We start from the raw sequence: 21,072 nt of genomic DNA, 5'->3' as shown, positions 1-21,072 counted from the left end.
AACAAGATTTTGCTTTCTTTTCTCAACTATGGGTGTCTAGTGACACAGGGGGTTAATACTGGCTCATTAAGGGGTGGCTAGGTGGCACAGTGAATAGAACACTGGCCATGGAGTCAGAAGGACCTGAGTTCAAATCCAGCTTCAGACACTTGACACACTTACTAGCTGTGTGACCTTGAGCAAATCACTTAACCCCAATTGCCCTCTAAAAAGAAAAGAAAACTAATACTAGCTCATTCAATGGACAAGAAAACTTTCTGGTGTCTCATGCTAGTCCTATGGCACACACATGGCATAATCATCCTTTGAAACCCGTGGGTTTCCCTGTTGTTCCAAACTTTCATAAATGAATCAGTGCTCAGGAAATCTATCAGTCTGACAGCATCTTCAAATGAATTTATGTTCAAGAGTATCATCAATTTGACAGTTCTTAAATCTGAGGAACTCAGTTTGACTGAGATTCATCCACAGAGTGCAAAGGACATAAGAAATGACAGTGAGGATTTCTTTGACCTAACTCCAATCCCTAAGACCACTTGAGGACATCAGCAATTCCTTCCTTCCTACTAGGAGAAAGGGGAGATAGGCTGTAAGAGTGGAAAGGGGTACTTGGAGTCACTAGAATTAGAGGATCTGAGGGTTCAGATCTCACTTATAACACTTATTACCCATGTGCCCTTCAGCAAAATCACTCAACTTCCCAGGCCTTCATTGTTTCACCTGTCATTGAAGGATGTTTGATAAGATGACCCTGAGGCTCTGCACAGCTCTAGGTCACTTGTCCTATGAGCTGTTCATTTGTGCCCCTCTCCATCCCAAGTTTTTGCAATGGGCAGAGCCCACAAGTGTCTCTTTGTGAAGCTTATCCTCTTGCAGCCCAACTAAGAGGCTTGCTTGTCAGCAAGTCAGCAGAGAAGCACCACTATCATACAGAAATTATCTGAAAATTTTCCTAATAAATTTGTGTCTGGATTAATACCAATGCCTCCTTCCTCCTGATTTAGTGGAAATTCAGGAAAAGCTGAAGGATTTCTTGGCCTAGATCAGAGATTTAGCTCTAGAAAGGATCTTAAAGGTCATCTATTCTTTCTTCCTCATTTTACAGGTGAAGAAACTGAGTTCCAGGAAAGTTAAGAGATTTAATCAAAAATCACATAGAAGTAGAATGCATCAAAAGCTGGATTTGAACCCAGGTCTTGTGACTCCCAATTAGGGTTCTTTCTACTATATCACATTGTTTATTTCATAATGAATCTCTCTGACTAGCAATGAAAAGCCTTTCAGAGAGGCCTTACCTGGAAGGTCTTACCAAGTCACAATACTCTGACCACCATTTCCTTTGGTGGGATAAAGCAGTTTAAACAGAACCTTCTTTCATTTTACTAGGCCCTGAAAGATGACTGAAATGCAAAGGAAATCTCTCCTCTCTTCCTTATTGCTGAAAACATTTCCTCTTACCAAGGAGGAAATGTCCTTCACCACTGAAAAGCAGGAGACCATTTCTGTCTCAATGTTGTGCCCTGTGAATTGGGCAGCAAAAGATTATTTTTCCATATCCCCCAAGTAGAACCAAGGTAAAGAATGAAAAATAGGGAAAGAAAAAAGAGGAAGGAAGGAAAAGAACAAGACCTAAAAAGAAGCAAAATAAAAATTACAATATTTGAGGGAATAATTTGCAAGAAGTCTAGGAAGATGCGAAGCCAGGATGTCTAATCCAATCTATTAGAACCCAATAAGCATTTTAGTGCTGCTATGTGAAGGGTGAGAAGCACCATGTTTGGAACCAACTGGTGGCAAGATCAGCTTTGGAGTGGGGCACACATGGGTCCTTCCTGACCATCCTGACCATGGCCAAGTTACTTAATATTTCAGCAACACAGACAATTCCTTACCACTCTAAGTTACAGATAAGTTGCTACATTGGTGGAGGGAGTTTCCACACCAGCAGGTCTAGACCCCTTCCCCAAAAAATCAAAATGAAAAATTGTCCCTGCCTTTGAGAAATTTATATTCTCTGATGAGGGACAGTCTCAGGAACAGAGGGAATGTTGAGTCAATACTTCAATCTTTACACAAGAAAAGAGATGTGGTAGAAGGGGCAGGAGGATTACAGAAAAAATTTCCTCTAGCTCCTGGTTATGCTTTAGGTTTAAAAAAAAGAAGAAGAAGAATATTGTGTTTGGCTGTTTCTCCTCCCAAATTGCCTATTACAAAAGCTTGGGGAAAACATTTTATTGCAGGTCTCAAGCATGATTCAGCTCTCTTATTGGAAGACACTCCAAGTCACGTCTCTAATGCTGCAATTGTCTGAATTGGCAGAAGTTTAGCCTGGCAAACAATATGACTTAACTGGATCCCAGTCTCTCTTTTGTTGGCTTAGTCTGCTACTATTTGAATGCAGTCTGAGTTGGTGCTTACCAGTCAATAATTGCAGCAAGGAACCTTTACATTCCCCTGCAGGAGACTATACACTTTGTCGTTGTTGGGGAAATGTTTCTGCATTTTCTAAAGAGATCGAAAGGGGTGGGTGTTATCCCCCAACATATATGTGCACGAGGGTACACACACACACACACACACACACACACACACACACACACACACACTCCTCCATTGCTCTCTGCAAAGGCAGCAAATAGCACTATTGAAAACAGTTAGCAACAACTCTTCTTTCAGTTCACAGCTGGTCCTATTAATTAAGAGCTTTGCATCCAGGACTAGCATTCAAAAGTGACCAGAGAGGCTTTGACAAGCCCCAGTGGGTCTCTCCCCATATTGCTTTGCTTGGCCATGCCTGGTGGGTTAGAATATCTGATGCCCAGTGAGGGCATTCTCTCATCACTCAGTCTGGTTGACTTTGGCATCTGAACAACTGAAATATCAGCACTGTAGGCACTTTACTGCCCCAGCCTCCTTTTTGATTAGCTAAAGAACCTTCATTTTTGAGCTGTTGTATTTGAGGGTTGTCGGGTTATCTGGGAAGAGAAGATTAAGATGCAGCCCCCTAATAATGTCATCAGAACTGATTGCCATCCTTTACCTAATGGCCAAAGGAGAAACTAAAGGATTTTTTCCCCTCTATCTCCTCTATTTTCCTCTATCTCCCCAAGCTCTGTGTGAAACCATTAGTTATCTCTAGGTTTGAGACCTAAAGTGCCTTGCCAGGCAGACTTCTCTTCCTCCTAGACACAGCCAGCCAAAGCATGGCATATTAAAAAGAGTCCTGGATGACCTGCGTTTTTACTCTTCCTCTTTCACTAACTACCCAAGAGCCTTTGGGCAAGTCACTTTACCCTTTTAGCCCTCACCTATTCAATTAAGAAAAGGGAAAACTAGCAAAGGAGTTTTAACTCGGGTCTTCCTAAATCCACGCCCAGCACTTGACCTGCGGCATAAATATCATTTAAATTCAAAGACAGAAAATAGGTGAAAGGAATACTAGTCTACCAGATGAGAAAGTGAAGAATACAAGGTTAAATTCTAAATACTAAGTATTTACTAGGGAAAAAAGGCCTTGAATCCAAACATGCCTTATACATGTATTAGCTGTGTAACTATAGTTACCATTTCTTTGGTCCTCAGGTCGTTCATCTATGAAAGGGGATGATAACATAGTAAAAACAGGAATAAAACAATAGTCCTGAAATAGCTAATTAGAGTGGATAAAGAGCCAGGCTCAGAGTCAAGGACAACCAGATTCAATTTCTATCTGTGTTAGGTACCGGTTCTGTGTTCCTGGACTCATCACTACAATTGCAGTCCCACAGGCAACTAAGACTATAAGCTACAGTTAGTTTCGCATGTGCTTTGGACTCACAGCCACTTAGCTTTCCTGGGCCTCTGTTTCTTCCTATGTCAATGGGGAAGATTACACCTGTAGTAGCCACCTCACAGAATTGTTGTGAGGCTCAACCAAGGCAATGAAGGCAGAGTGCTTTGTTCTGAAAGGATGAAGTAATCCATGGAATATAAACTCCCTGAGGGCAGGCACTACAATCTTATTTTTTAATTCCCATTGTCTTGTACTTGATAAATTTTGATAGGAAGTTTCCCTGCATCAATGAAATTACAAGTCTACATACATACACACACACACACACACTTAAAAAGTAGTAGTAATACCTTGATATATTGCCTACCTTACAAGCACTATATACATGAAAGCAATTCCTCCCAAAATAAAATGAAAACTTGAGTCCATAACCTAAATAATTCATGTCAAAACCAAGGTAGCTGTGTTCAAACCGGGACTGCCTGCACATATGTATAACCTAGATATTTGTCTTGGTTTTTCTCTTTTCTAGCTAAGAACTTTCCTGAAATAGATTAGGACCATTCATGTTAGTCTGGACACTACTACCCATCTCTATTCTCACAAATATAGTCTCTCTTGATTCTACCTAAGGCAGCCACAGCTAAGTGAAGCCTGTAGAGAAAGGCAGGCTGCAGCAATACAATGGACAGAATTCTGAATTTATAGCCAAAGGCCGTAAGTTCAAATGCTGGCTTTTCCACTTACCTATGTGACCTTGGATAACCTCTTTAAGCCTCAATTTTCTCAACTGTAAAATGAGAGTCATACTATTGTTGTTGAGCCCAGTTTGACTCTTCATGACCCCATTTGGGGTTTTCTAGGCAAAGACACTAGCGTCATTTGCCATTTCTTTCTCCAGCTCATTTTACAGATGAGGAAACTGAAGTAAACAGGATTAATTGAGTAATTTGCCCAGCGTCACACACTTAAGAAGTATCTGAGTCCAGATTCAAACTCAGGTCTTCCTAACACCAGGCCTGGGGCTCTATCTACTGTGCCATATAGCTACATGAGAGTCAGACTAGATAACCTCAGAAGTCCATTCCAGATGGAAATTTTATGATCTTAACCCATAGTTACATACACAGAACTGATCACATATACAAAGAGGGTCCCAAGTCTCAGCATTTACTAAATTCCAAAGAACTCTAGCTTGTTAGAGCTGGAAGGGACCCCAGAGACTGTCTACTCCAACCCCTCCATTTTATAGATAATAACGTTAATAGCTGGAGTTTACTTTGTACCTTAAGGTTTGCAGAACACTTTGCACACATTAATTCATTGGTTCTTCACTTTAATCCTGTGAAGTAAATGTCATTGCTATTTCCATTTTACAGATACATAAATTAAGGAATAGAGAGATTAAGTGACTTTCCAAGGATCACATAACTAATGTCACAGGTAGAATTTGAACTCAGTTATTCTTAACTTTGTCTAGCTCTCTGTCTACTACCAATGAGGCAACAGGCTCAAAAAAGAGGACATGGGGATTAAAAGGAGAGGTTACTCAATCAGCTACTATTTACTGATTGCCCAGTGAGTTCATATCACTGTATGTTAAGTTCTGGAAATTTCAGATTATGGTTTTCTACCCTGAAATAATTTATTTCTTAGGTAAACTATACTGAGAAATGTTAAAATTGAGACTTGTGACAATTATTGGAAAAAATATTGTGGTATAATTTCAAGTATCCCCATAAAAAAAAATCAACATGCTGTCTTGTGTACAAAGATATCATTATTGGCTCATCACTGGTAACTGATGACAGGGACTACTGTTAATTCATCTTCACACTCTTAATTGTCCAACCCAGGTGGGGTTCAAATCAGTGGTCTTAATGTTATTAGCAAGACCCTCAAAACAACTGACATAAGCCAATGATAGACTAGCTGAATGAGGCCCAAGAAGGATTTCCTAATTGTTTATGGTACAGAGGAGCTTCCTAGCAGCAACTCAGTGCAGGGATGTGATTCACAAGAGACTAAGAAATCAATGCCAAGAAGTGACAAACGAGAGAGTACAGGTCTGGTATCCCCTGTCGACCCAGAAACAGAAATGCTCAAAAGCAGAGTTGTGGCCAGAAGTAGAAAGAAGGAAAGGCTCAGTGTGGATTCCACCACCTAAACAATCTTCTAATAAAAGTGAACTGGGTATCATACCTAAGCACTTTGTTTCTTCAAAGCCCATTGCAGACTTAATTTAGTAAACTGAAAAATAGACCTGGGTTGGGGAACCCTGGATTTGAATGTCTACTCCATCCATTAATGGCTGTAAGATCATAGGGAAGCCACTGCCTTCTCTGGGCTTCACTTACCTCATCTGTCCATGGGAAAATAAGACTTGTAGTATCAACCTCACAGGATTGTTATGAAGATCAGATGAGATGATGAAATGCAGAGTGCTTTGTTCTGGGAGGGTGATATAAATGTGGGACATTATTACCATGATCAGAGGAATGAATGTAAGATCCATGAGGGTAGGGACTATGTTCACTTTTGTATAAATACAGTGCAGTGCTTAACAAACATTTTGTTGAATGGAATTGAATTTCTAACAGGAAAGAAAAATCTACTCATCTTCAGTTTATGGAACCTGGGATAGAGGAACTGAACCACAAACTAGGGTCCCTGTTGCCAGTCCTGTAAGAAAGAGTTAAAACCAAAAGCAGACATCATGAAAAATAGGAAAATGGATGCAGAGTAGCTAAAATGTTAACAACCATTTTGTGCTGTGCCAGTGATGGATTAATTAGATTCACAGACACTCAAGTCTGGAATGCCACTTGGCTCATAAAACCAGCTTGCAGGCATATTCATCCTAGACAGGGCTTTCAGGGTGAAGTCGAGATTAGCTAAACACTTGGAGACAAGGCTAGGTTTGAAGCAACTGTCTCTGGTTCAGATCAATTCAGGTCTTAACTGGAGATTCCAGGAGAAGTAGCCACCAGTCCAAATAGAACACCACTTTGGGGGAAGGGGTGGAGAATGGAGTGGACAGGGAGGGAAATTCCCATAGCATGTATGTAGTAGTCGACCAAGATGAAGGAGTAACCACCAAAGCAATTACAGTGTTACAAATAAGATTTCCTGTATGATGAAGCAAAGTGCCATGTTTGTTCTCTGAACAGGGGCTTGACATCATATTGCCATTAGAGATCATATAATTCAATCCCTTCATTCTCCAGAAACTGAGGCCCAAAGAAATGAAATTATTTATCACAATCACCAATCACTTAATAAGAAAACCAAGTCACATATATATATATATGTATGTATGTATGTATTTATGTATGGGCTTCAAGCCCCTATAATATAATAATAAGCCCCTATAATATATAATAATATATTATATATACATATATATGTATATGTGTGTGCATATATATACTTTTGTATATTGTTTTGGGGTTCACAAATTACTTTCCTCATAGCCCTGGACAGGAAGTAGTGCAAGTATCATTAAACCTGTTTTATTGATTAGGAAACAGACGCTCAAGAGTTGAAATCACTTGGCCATAGTCACACAGCTGGTAAATAGTACAGCTGAGATTCAGACATAGTTCTTCGGGCCCCAAATGGAGTACTCCTTCCATTCACTATACCAAGTCCCATAATTACTGAAGATTTAAAATTTGTCTTCAATACCTATTCTCACTGTTATGAGAACATGACATAGCTGTTTTCCATATGCCTTAGATATAAAAGAAGAAATAAATGAGCTTAAATTGGGCAGATCACTTAATCCCTGTGAGTCTTGGTTTCCATTCATCTATTAAATGAAGAAATTGGACTTAATAACCTTGAAGGCCCCTTTTGGCTCTCGATCTCTCACACTCAGTTCTCTCCCATGCTCATCCTGCCTCCAGTAATTTAGATCCAGGTCTCACAAGCAGGGTATCAAGGTGGAGGGTAGGTACATGGGGTTAGATGAGTCTTCATGAAAACTGTAATGGACTGCACTGGAAGGAGGCTGGGGATTCATTTAGGTTCCAATGAGGACAAGGCACCAGGGGTCACAAACATGAATAAGAAAGAGTCCTATCCCTCAAGGAGTTGACAGAATCTGAAAAGGGGATGAGCACTCAGATTGCGTCTCTGATATGTATTAGCTATGTGACTGTGGGGATGTAACAAATGCTAGATTTTGGATTCAAGAAGATCTGAATCCTAATCATGTCTCTGACATTAACTGTGTGACCCTGGTCAAGTCACTGAAGGGATCTCAGCCTCATTTTTCTTATCTGTAAAGTGGTGATATTAATAACAACTGCCTAACAGGATTGTTGACAGAATCAAATGAGATGATAGATATAAAGTGCTTTGTGAACCAATGCTACAGGGGCAGCTAGGTGGTGCAGTGAATAGGGAACAAGCCCTGGAGTCAGGAGGACCTGAATTCAAATCCGACCTCAGACACTTAACACTTACTAGTCGTGTGACCTTGGTAAGTCACTTTACCCCAATTGCCCTGCCTTCCCACCTCCAAAAAAAGGGAAAAAAAAAGTGCTACATACATGCAAATTATTATTGTTATTATTAACCTCTCTAAGCTTTAGTTTTCTCTTCTGTTAAATGGGAATAATAATAATAAGTACATAACAAAGTTATTAGAAGAATGATGATGGATGCAAAGTAATTTGTAAACCTGGAAGTGCTATATAAATGAGAGGTATTATTATTATTAACCTCTCTGAATCTCAATTTTCTCATCTGTAAAATGGGGATAATTACATTACTTAACTCAGAAGATTATGAAGTGAAAAAGCACTTTGTAAAATTTAAATCATTCTATAAATGTAAGTTAGAACTGCTAATCAAAAATCATTATTATGAATGGAAATGGAAGGGCGGCTCCATTTCTGGAAAATAAGGCAACTCAAGAAAACAAGTTCAGAAGACTCCTTTAAAGTATTACTCTCTCAAGTAGGATTTTATAGGTATATAAATAGAGACACTAAATGTACAGGCTGGATTGATGTAAAAAAATCTTCACATATATACACATATATGTATGTAAATATATGCATGAATGTGTATATATCCACATACATACACATATGTATATATGCATGCACATGTCTCTGTGTGCATGCACTCTGTGCTGTGTATATTGGGTATGTGTATATATGAATACATGGAAGCATATACACTTGTGTGTTTTGTGTGCATGCACATGTATGTGCACACAGAGATGTGTGTATCCACATGCATACATGCACACACATACATATACATATGCATATAAAAAGGCCATAAGAAGAAGAGAGATATTTCTTCTAATTGGAAGGATCAAGGCAGGCTTCATACAGGAGGTAGTACTTCAGCTGGGATTTGTAAGACTCTAGAGATTCCAAGAGGGAAAGCTCTTCCAGGGACAGAAAAAAAGACGAAGGCAAGCATGGGGATGGAGAAAAGCGAGACAAATTTGGAGAAGAGCATGTAATTCTATTTGACTGGAAAAGAGGATCTGTGAATGGCAGCGTATGGACTAAAATTGTTGGGGTAAGTTGGAGCCAGACTATGGAGGGCCCTGACCGCCCAGTTCCAGAGCTTGAACTTCTTTCAGTAGGCAAGAGAAAGCCATTGCCACCCCCTGAGCACAAGAGTAACATGATCCAAGTTATTTATTAGAAGGATTAAGCTGGTTTGGATGGATTGAAGTGAGAAAAAAACAGGAATCCTCTCTGCAAGGAGGTCAGTTAGGAAGTCATCAGGAGCTGATTCAAGAAGAAAGGAGGGATTGCACTAAAATGGGGGCAATCAGAGAGAAAGGAGAAGTGTTTATTTTACAATTAATAAAAGACATTAGAGGAAGCATGAAATAGGAGATTTTAGTTCTACCCCTGGCATGAGATGACAGGCAAGTCATTCAACATCCCTTGGACCAAACAACTCTCTAAAAACTGTAAGACAGAAAAAACACCCCTGATCGGTATCAGAGGAAGACAGAAGAATCCCACACAGATGAAGTTATAAGTTTGGACAAACAAACACAAAGCAATAAGGAAAGGTTATTCTTAGGTGAAAGACCCAAATGTCTAACCTTTCCACTAGAGGGATCCCTTGAAGTATTTCAGGAGCAAAGTCCACATGCTTAATTATGCCAAGCCAACAACATTTGGGAGCTCTCAGTCTGCTGAGTGCTTCATTTAAACTCTCAACACAAGGAATAGAGCAATTCGTTTTCAGTCTTAAACAGGTTCATTTGGGTAATGACCAAAATCTCATACAGCTAGAACTCTCTCAGATTCTTTTGTCATCTTGGCATCTGCTACTTGTGCAAAATTACATTTCTGCCACATTGCCTATTGTTTGTGGTGAGCTCAACATCCTAACCATGACCATGATGGCCTGAGCTAGTGAACAATTTCTTCTTAGTGCAGAGTTTCACCCTGAAACTTCTTTGCTCAGAGGTTGAGAGTTATTCATGCATAATATGTTCTTTTATTTGATTCACCCCATGGCCACAGATACTCATTCTAGGGTATGATGGCCAAGCCATGCCCCTTACTTACAATGCAGTGGAATTACTGAGTTGTTCTTAAGAAGAATTTATCATATAATCCATGTGAAAAACTAACAACCTAAAGGGGTGGTGAAGAATTAGTGGGGCCTGAGAAGAGAACAAAGGAGTAGCAATTTCTCTTTAAGATATTGAAATCTATACATTTCATTAATTCATTCAACAAATATTTATTAAATGTCTTTGATATACCGAGCATTATACTAGGCACTGGGAATACAAGAAAATAAACAAAAAAATAAAAATGAACAATTGACAATACAAAGAAAATAAACAATTGACTTTAAGCAGTTTATCTTCTATTGGGAATACATACATACAGAGGAAAGTGAATAAAAAGTATTTACAAAGTAATTTCTAGAAGGATGAGCAACTGAGGTGATTTGGAATAGGCTTCCTGTACAATTTGAGACTTGAACTGAGCTTTGATGGGATCAATCAATCAATCAGCATTAATTAAGTGCCTACTATGTGCCAGACACTGTGCTAAACACTGGGAATACAGAAAAAGGTTAAAAGAGAGAGTACCTGCTCTGGGAACTGGCAGAACAGAGTAGAGGAAAGAAGAAAGAAGAGAAGAGAGGACAGGACAGGAGAGATAGACAAAGAAAAGACTTCCCTTGGGGGAATCAAGGAATCATTTCTTTGCCAATCCTGGACGGATGGGAATTGTATAACATGAGGATCTAGCAAATTTTTCACCCGAAGTCCAGGTGCAGTCCTTTTATAAGGTCATTTTTATGACTCTTCAAATTGAAACTCATATACTTGAGTGTATAAGGTGAGATATACTCTTAAGATCATAATGTGAAATACCAGATATCATCTTACACATTATATGTGCATGTGTATGGAATTCCTGAGAGTCAGGAATTAAAAAAATGTCTATTACAGTGCTCAGAAAAATTGTGACCAAGAGAAATGTTCACTTAGGTTGAGTCTATGAGGCACTGATCCAATGGCCCATTGAAACTATCACTCATGAAAGGCAGACAAGCTAAGGTGTATTAGTCCCTTCAGTCAACTGACCGTGAAAACAGTAGAGGTAGATAATTTTTGCTAGACAACTATCTAACATAAATGAGGTTTTTTCTCAAAATAGAGAAAACTATCATCATCATTTAGTAGAGTCAGAAAACCTGGATCTGAATCATGGTTCTGCCATTAACCATTGTAAATAGCACCTGGGGCAAGTAGAATAGACCCTAGAGAAGTCATTTCACTTCCTGTGGCTTGGTTTCCTCTTCTCTACAATAAGGGTACTGGAATAAATTATATTTAAGGTATTTTTTTGATTCATTATTCTATTTCAATGAGTTCTGTCAATGAAAGGAGGACTGGGAAAAAAAGAGATCTTGGCTTTTTATACTTGCATGTGTGAGTTATCAAGAAATCACAGTCAAAAAGGAAAAGGCACCTTTGTCATGATGTCCTCAAGTACATTTATACTTGGCATAGCAAATCATGGTTTTCAGAGAAGAGAGACATAAAATGAGCCATGCTTGAATTTAAAAAGTAGGAATAAAAGGTAATGCTGTAATCATTCAAACTAGAATATGCAGCAGGAAAAAAGGGGCATTGATTGGGCCTCAAGTTTCACAATCATGTGACTTATACGGCTTTTGAAGTAAGTGAAAATCTATTCTGTGTAATGGGATATAGATTGATTCAGGATTTCTTTGTCAGCGACCTTTTCTGGCAGAACTTGGTCTCCAGTGAACTAGAATGTCAACCCATCCTATTCTGTCCCCTCTATCCTAAGTGAAGAAGAGATCACCTCCCTCCTTAGTCCTCCCTTCCTGGAGACAGATATCTCTGATCCCTGGAATAAAGAAATATTCCACCCTTCAGGATGAGTTGGTTTATCAAATATGCCATGAGTAGATGTAAGACCCGATGGACTTAATCAGAAACTTGCCCAACATCAACAATGTCCTAGCTGACAGGATCCAATGCAAGTTCATTCAGTGCATTTCTTCATCATGCTTCTAGTGACTTGACATGTTTTAGAAGGGATTTGCAATATCTTTCATATCTGTATATTTTAATAGCTTTCGTATCCATCCCCTTTTCTCTACTTGTATGACCACTTTACCAGTTCAGGCCCTCACTACCTCTAGCCTGAAATACTGACATATCCTAATGTTCTCCCTGGCTCAAGTCTCTTCCCTACCCAACCCATTCTCCATACAGCTGCCAAAGACTGACCATGTCATACCTCTACTCAATAAATTCCAACCATTCCATATTGCCCCTAGGATCAAATCCAAACTCATCTGCTTAGCTTTTAAAATCATTTATAAGCTGGTCACTACCTAACTTTCCAACTGTATTCATTCCCCTTTCTATGCTCATCTAACTGATGAACCAGTGTTCTTGCTTTCCTCACATTGGACCTGCTCCTTCCTCTCTCTCTACCTTTACACAGGTTATCCATCATGTCTTGAATGCACTCCCACTTTACCTCCACCTCTTTAGAATCCTTTGTTTCTTTCAAAGCCGTGGTATTTATTCACTGTGCTACCTATCTGCCCAATTGCTAATGCCCCCTCAAAAAATTACCTTTCATTTATTTTTATCTATTTTTATACATATTTATGTACATGTCTCCTCCAATAGAACATAGGCTCTTTAAAGGTCAGAATGGTTTCATTATTTTGTTTTTGTATCTCAGTGCTTGGCACAGCCCCTGGACCATTGATGATGCCTAATATGTTGTAACCAGTTCAAGGGCTTAGTCAAATGGCATGGTTGTAGTTTACAAAGACAGTAAAAGGAGACAAAAATAAGAGGAAATTTCAATTCAATTGAACAAGCATTTCTTAAATGTCTAATCTGTACCCATGGGCACTGGGTGAATCTCTGAGTATACAAACAAAAACAAAACAGTCCTTGACCTCAGGGAGCTTACTTTGTACTGGAAAGACACCATGAAAAGAAACCAACCAATGTCAAAGTGCCTTGCTTAACACAAAGTCACAAAGCAAAGCTCTAGGAACAGAATCAACAGGGACTCATGCCAGCAGAACTACACTGACACAAACCTGTAAAAGTGAAAACACCATTATCTTAGTGTTCATATTCAGAGGCATTTCTGGTTAATTCTTTCAAAATCTCACTGATCTTCCCAAAAAAGACCCAAAATTTTATTATATAGGGTGGTAATCATTCACATTTCATAGGGCACTTTGTGCCTTCCTCAAAACCACCCTCAGAAGGAGGTAAGCAATGCAAGTTTTCCTCCCACCATATCAGCTAGGTGACTCAATGGACAGAACATTTGACTTGGAATCAGGAAGACTCATCTTCATGAGTTCAAATGCAGCCTCAGATACTTACTAGCCATGTGACCCTGAACACTTCATGCACTTCATGCTGGTTGCCTCAGTTTCCTTATCTGTAAAATGAACTAGAGAAGGAAATAGCAAACCACTCCAGTATCTTTGCCAAGAAAACCCCAAAATGGGGTCACAAAGAGTCAGACACAACTAAACAACAACAATATCATGGTATCTCTCATAGACAAATGCGCTCTGGATGGTGTTCTTTATTCCTTATTCTCCCTAAGAGCAGGGAATTGTGCATAATGCATGACAGTTCGTGATTTTAGGTAGCTAGATGGTACAGTGGCTAGAGTGCCAGAACTGGGATCAGGAAGACCTGAATTCAAATCCTGCCTCAGATATTCACTAGCTGTGTGACCCTGGGCTACTTTTAACACGTGGACTACTTTTCTGATCCATAAAGATATAGTAACAGTACCTCCCTCCTAAGGTTGCTGTAAAAATAAAATGAAGCAATATTTGTGAAGTGTTTTGCAAATGTTATATAGCTTTATAAAATTGTTAGCCATTATTATTCTGTTAAATAGAATTTGGGCTGTAAAGTCAAATTTACAAGGTAAAATGTGACCAATAAAAGCAATTCAGAAGCACTTCCACTTATAGGTACGAAAAAAATCTCATTTCAGGAATAGGCATTGGGGAAGAGAGGATACCATTGACTTTGTGATTCAGTGAAAAAAACAAACAAACTTAGAAACAGGAGGCCAAGCGTTCAGTAGTACTGGCTCTGCAATTTATATGACTTTGAAATTCTCTTCCATTCCAATCTCCTTATTTGAAATATAAGCAAGGGGCAGCTAGGTGGCAAAAGTGAATAGAGTACTGACCATAGAGTCAGGAGGACCTGAGTTCAAATTCAACCTCAGACACTTAACACTTACTAGCCCTGTGACCTTGGGCAAGTCACTTAACCCCAATTGCCCTGCCTTCTCCCTCCAAAAAAAAGAAAAAAAGATAAGCAAATTAAGGGCCACCAAGGTGAAGTGACCTGCTCTGAATTGGGAAAATTCAGTGACTATCTGATCCAAGCTATACCTGGGAAAAACAAAAAAAAAAAACCTCATTCTGTAATGTAGCCACCAAGTGACTATTCAGCCATTGTATGAAGACCTCCAACAAAGGTGAACTCACTACCTCCCAAGAGAGCCTCTTCCACTTTGGGATAGTTCCAATTTTAAAGAAGCAATATAAAGACATAGACATAGTGATAGATAATGGAAATAGGTCTAAATAAAGATATACACACAGATGCAAGTAAAGGGACTGATATAGATAGATATAGGTTTCGATCTAGATACAGGTATAGATAGAAGCCTAGGTCTACATATAAATATAGGTCTTGATATAGATATAGACATAGGTCTAGATCCAAATATAGCTCTAAAGGTAAACACAGGTATAGATATAGGCCTAGGTATACACACACAGAGATATAGGTACAGATATAGATGTATATGTATATAGATTTACATGTAGATATAGACATAGATGTAAATCTATAAATATAGGACTGGATAGAGATACGGACACAGATACAGGTACAAATATAAAAGTACAAATAGATATAGGGCTAGACATAGACACAGATACAGGTATAGATATAACTAGATAGAGATCTAGGGTTAGATATGGGTCTAGGTATAAACATAGGCATATATAATATACACACATACATATAAGTACAGGTAAAGGTACAGATATAGATAGATATACATATAGATTTAGATACAAATATAGACATCAGTCTAGGTACAGATATAGGACTAGATATAGATATGGACACAGATATAAGTATAGGTACAGACACTCACAGATAGGGATGTAGATGTAGACTAGATATGGAAACAGATTTGGCACAGGTACAGATATGGAGACAGATGTCAGGCCTAAAGTTGCCTCTTCAACTTCTGTCCATTGTATCTCATTCTTCCTTCTAGGGTCAAAGAGAATTAATCCAATCCCTCTTTTCTTTGAATGTCTTTCACATCTTTGAAGATAGCTAGGTTAAACATCCCTAGTTCAGATGGTCAGTCAATAAATATTTATTAAGTGCCACTTTGTATCAAGCATCATGCTAAGTGCCAAGAACATCAAGAAAGGCAAAAGACAGTCCCCAATCTCAAGGAGGTCATGCAAACAACTATGTAAAAAGAAGCTATGTATAGGATAAATTAGAAATAAACAATAGAAGGAAGGCACTAGAATTAAGGGAGATCAGAAAAGGCTTGCCAGAGATAGTGGGATTTGGTCTAGAACTACCTTCTATTTGTCATTATATGGGGAGAACTTGATGCCCTTCCCCATCCTGGTGGCCATGCTCTCCAGCTTATCATTGGTCTTTCTAAAATGTGGTACCTAGAACTACATATAGTACTCCAGTTGAGGTGAGGCCTGGTACAATGGGACTATCACTTAGATACAACAGGATTGGACAAACTCCAAAATTATGTGATTCTATAGTGGATGTGGTATAACATCCATTCAAGTACCCCCTGGAATACTGGAAGCCCACTAAAAGAACCCCACCCAACCACTCTTGCTGGAGACCTTCTTGAAGTTACATGGAAGAATCTTTGCAAAGGGAAAGGTGGAATTTTTGTTCAGAGATGTAAAATAACCTTAAAACCACACATGTCTGCAAAACAATGAAATAATAATGAAGATGAAAACATAATAATATATCAAGAGAGTGTAAAATGATAAAAGCAAGTAACCAAAATAATAATCATTACCTTTATAATTTCTCACTTTGCAGAAACGACCTAATTATACCCCAGCACATTTCTCATAGAAAGATATTATTTAGATATTTTTCATAAATACAGTGTCTACTGCAAGGTAATAAAATACCATATCATCCAATTTCTTTCTGTTGTTGTTTTTACAATATATTATCTTGTTCATCCTCAAAATACAAAATTCAGGTACAAAAAAAAGGTATCTCAGAATACATGTAACATCTAGTGCTTTGAGACTGGAGTGAGGGATTTAAAAGGAGAGGCAAGCAGAATTTAAATTTATTTAAATTTCATATTTATTACTATCAAAGACACGCTGCTGCTAGGGACATAAGATGGAAAATAGCCTAGTGCCTATTCCTAAGTATCTTACAGTTTTAAATGGGAGGATAAGAGGCAGAGAAATCAACATAAGGCCTAGCAGGATGGTTACATGGACATAGTAAATCCCAGGAGAAATTTGAGGAGGAGAAGATCATCTTTATGGGAGGGCTGTGGGGTGATCCAGAGAAGTGGTATCTGAGTTGGCCCTTAAAGAAGAGGCTTCAACAGGCAGTGATGAGATGAGGTCTATGAGATAGCATTAGCAAAGCATGAGGATGGAAGGAGATTGTTTCAAAAACAGGGGAGAAACAGCAACCCAGTTTGTCTGGAATTCAGAATACTACAGGGAGAGATGAAATTGAGAGGAGGCTGGACAGGTGGACTAGAGGCAAATTTTGAAGGACTAAAATGCCAGGGTTCCAACTTAGTAGGCAATAAGGAAGTGGTAAAAAGCCAGGATCATCCTCCATTGTACAGAGGAGGAAGCTGAAGCACAGGAGTTTAAGTGCCTTGCCATTCACACAGCTGGTAAGTAGCTAAATCTGAGCACAGGCCTCCTTGACTCCAAGTTTCCCAATCTGTGCCTTGTGCCCCCAGCTGCCTCCCTCCTGCCACTGAAGTGAGTCACATGTGATCCTTCAAAGATGCTGTGATGTTCCAGGACTTGTAACCCTATGGCATCATAGGGGAAATTACCTACTAAAATGATGAATGTGCCAGGGAACAGCCTCAGAATCACTAAAAATACTAAATAATATCCCAAATATAACCCCTCCTACTCTCTTCCTCCCGTTCAGTTCTGGGCTGAAGTCATTGCCATCTCATCTGAAGTTCTTTGAAAAAAAATAGTATTCCATTTCAAATTGAAACCAGCTCTGAATTGGTGCACAGGACTTTTTTTCTCTCCAGGGATTTGGGCACTATATAATCAGGCAAAATTATATTGCATAATGTAACAAGAATCAAAATACCTGAGTTCAAATATGACTCTATCACTTACTTGAATGACTGTTTCAAGTTATTTTACCTCTGTAAACCTCAGTTTTCTCAGCTGTAAAATGGAAATAAAAATATTTGCATGATTTTCACAGAATATTTGTAAACCTTAAAGCCCCTTAAGCATAAGCTATCCCATCAAAAAAATTTAGTTGCATAAAGATCTCTTCATTATTGATCAATTAAAATCTCTGGTTTCCTCTCTATTCCCTGGCAAATGAAGCTAGCATCTACTTGGCTAGCCCACACATAGGGAAAGCATTCATATTTTCTTGTTTAAAAAAGCACCAATTATCAGAAGCACTTACGCTTTTAAAGGTTTTACTCTATAATGTGACCAGTCCTCAAAGAACCCACAGCAGGATTTTCTTTACAAAGCGGGTTAATTTGCTCCTTGCTGAGAATCCCAGGTAAGATCAGCTAGAACATGTGGTAGCAAGGAACTGACAGCCCCTGTCTACAGAGCTACAGCAGATGGCTAGAGGTGAATGGCCATTCCTGACTTCCTGGGGTGGCTGGTGACAGTGTTAGGAAAGGGCTGACTATTGTCAGAAGAAAACAAGGGCTTCATTGAGCAATTCCCCTCTGGACCTCACAGGCAAAAAAAAAAAAAAAAAAGCAAACACATTCAGATGTGGCCTGCTGGCAGAAAATCCAAATTTGAAATTAGCCCAATTAGAGGATGACCGCTCATATATAATTGACAGCAAGGTGGCACAGTGGAGAGAGTACCAGACCTGGAGTCAGGAAGACCCATCTTCTTCAGTTCAAATCCAGCCTCAGACACTTACCAGCTGTGTCACACTGGGCAGGTCACTTAACCCTGTTTGCCATAGTTACGTAATCTGTAAAATGAGTTGGAGAAGAAATGGCAAAGTCAGTAGGGTCATAAAGAGTCAGACATGACAAATGATTGAACAACATCATTCATGTTATAGAAGGATTTTTGCTTTACAAAAGGAAAACCTTCATAGACAACTGGTCTAGTGCAGGGCTTCTTAAAGTTTTTCTACTCAAGTCCCTCTCAGTACTTGAACTGTGGACTTCGACGCCATATGGAATTGCAACCCATTGGTGTATTCAACTCCACTAACAAAATAGGATTCAATTTACAAACATTTGATTTGCACACATTTTAAAGGGACATAGCCACTGCTTAAATTGATTGTTTTCTAGGCCTTCAATAGACTCCCTCCTGCCATCTGTCTGCCTCTTAGAATCTACTCTCTCTCTTTCAAGACTCTACTCAAGCACCACATTCTACATCAAGCCCTTCCTGATCTCCCCAGCTCCCAGTGCCCATGCTCCCCAAATTACTTTGTGTTTATTCTTTTCCTGTTCTGTATATATCTATTTATGTGCATAGTGTCACCATGTAACAGAATGTAAGTTGCTTTTGTCTTTTCTCTTTGTGCTTCTGGCATTGAATACAATTCCTGGTGTACAGTAGGTGCTTAAAATTGTTTGATTAATTAATTAAGGATAATCACTATATAAATAGTGCTATAAGGTTTGTGAAGCCCTTTGTATATGTTACCTTATTTGATGCCACAACAACCCTGTGAAATAGGGTTTTTACAAAGCCGTAATTGTAAATTACAATTTGCAGATGAGGAAATTTGTTAATGAAAGATGGAGGGGAAAAACTCAAGTGAAAGAAATAGTACCACACATATCATTTTCAGAAACTCTCAAGAGGCAATTGCTCTCTTTCTAGACCAAATCTAGGAGTCCTGAACCCTTTTCACAAAATCGATGTTTCAATGTCCAAAATTGTAACTCAGTTTTAATAAGATTATGAAGGGAATTGTTCACAATGCCCACTATGGGTTAAGGGTAGGGATGGTGTAGACTCAACACAACCCTGACACAACACTCTTCCCATGGAAAATGCCTCTGAGAAATAGAAAAGGGTCATGTCTGTATCTGTCTGCCTGTAATGGACCTGGTCAACCTTAAAGAGGAGCTGAGTTTACTTCAATCAATCCCAATCAATTTGAAGATCCTGGGCATAATTTGTAAAAGTATGGTGGGGAAAGAGGCATGCCAGCAAGTATAGCTGTGCAGTTCCAAGTGTTCTGATAAGCTGTATTTTTGTTTTTTCCCCAGGGGAAGATGATGATGATGATGAATGTGGAGAAGAGAAGCTGCCCTCTTGCTTTGATTATGTGATGCACTTCCTCACTGTGTTCTGGAAGGTTCTCTTTGCCTTTGTCCCACCCACAGAGTATTGGAATGGTTGGGCATGCTTCATTGTGTCCATCCTCATGATCGGCCTCCTGACAGCTTTCATCGGCGATCTGGCATCTCACTTTGGCTGCACCATAGGCCTGAAGGATTCAGTGACAGCAGTGGTGTTTGTTGCCCTAGGGACTTCAGTGCCAGGTAAGGAATAAGTTTGGGAACAATTACTACAGTTCCCTTTCTTTTTTTTTAATAATAATAATAATGGTAATAATAATAATAATGACATTTATATACTACTATGTGTACTAGGCTAAATGCTTTACGATTATTAGCCCACATATCTCCAAGAAATAGGATATAAAGTCAGACAGTTTGGAGCACCAGAGATGGGCATTACTTCACTTACTTTCCCAAAGTTATAAAATCAGATACCCTGATTATTGGGGTAAGAAAAGATATTTGAATGTCATTTAACCAAGAATTCTTGTCAGAGTGAGCCTAGGTGGGTGTGACCTACCTTAAATTAGAGGAAAATAAATTAGATAGGCAAGTAGATTGATTAGCCTGCCATGAAAATAAACAATGTCCAAAAAAATAAATGAAAAATACTTATTAAGCATTCCCTATTTTGCAAGAAGTTCTCAGGGAAGAAAGTAGGTATGACATAAATGCTGCTCTTGGAGACTTTGCAGTCTAGTCAGGGAACAGAGACCTGCAGGAATAACTATGATGTGAGGAACATTGAGATAAAGCAAAGGAACAGTCTGGGAACAAAATTATGAGAAATTTGAGGGACAGACCATTCTCACCTGAGTTGAGGTTGGGGTTGAAAGTTCAAGATAAGACTTCAGAGAGGAGGTAACACTTGAGTGAATATTTCTAGATAGGGAGGGACTTCAATAAAATGGGGGACAGGAAATTTCATTCCAGACACAAATTATTAATGAGTGCAAAGCATAAGACAAAATGTCAACAGGGAAATGGAAAAAGTGTAGTTCAGTTATAATGGTGAATGTATGAGTCACCAAGTGAATTAGGTAACTCTGGCAAAGATGTTAGTTGCAAATTGTTAAGGGTCTTGAATGCCAGATTCAAGATTGCAGACATTTTGGGGGTAAGGGTGATCAGCTCATGTCAAGGAAGGGC

General features: G+C 38.9%; 1 protein-coding gene across 3 annotated transcripts in view; it reads left to right on the top strand.

The window, feature by feature from the left end:
* The window catches only part of SLC8A1 (solute carrier family 8 member A1), a 429,157-nt gene that overhangs the window by 379,178 nt on the left and 28,907 nt on the right, over positions 1–21,072 (top strand). For all 3 annotated transcript variants that reach the window (XM_069071576.1, XM_069071577.1, XM_069071578.1), the window contains one exon: positions 19,849–20,124. In XM_069071576.1, coding sequence (XP_068927677.1) covers positions 19,849–20,124 — 276 coding nt within the window. The remainder of the gene's footprint in view (positions 1–19,848; positions 20,125–21,072) is intronic.

Source organism: Petaurus breviceps, unplaced genomic scaffold (genome assembly GCF_028583685.1).
Source record: "Petaurus breviceps papuanus isolate PSGF00001 unplaced genomic scaffold, PetGlider_PUasm1.0 90842, whole genome shotgun sequence".
NCBI classification, from domain to species: domain Eukaryota; kingdom Metazoa; phylum Chordata; class Mammalia; order Diprotodontia; family Petauridae; genus Petaurus; species Petaurus breviceps.
This window is presented reverse-complemented; position numbering and strand designations above follow the sequence as displayed.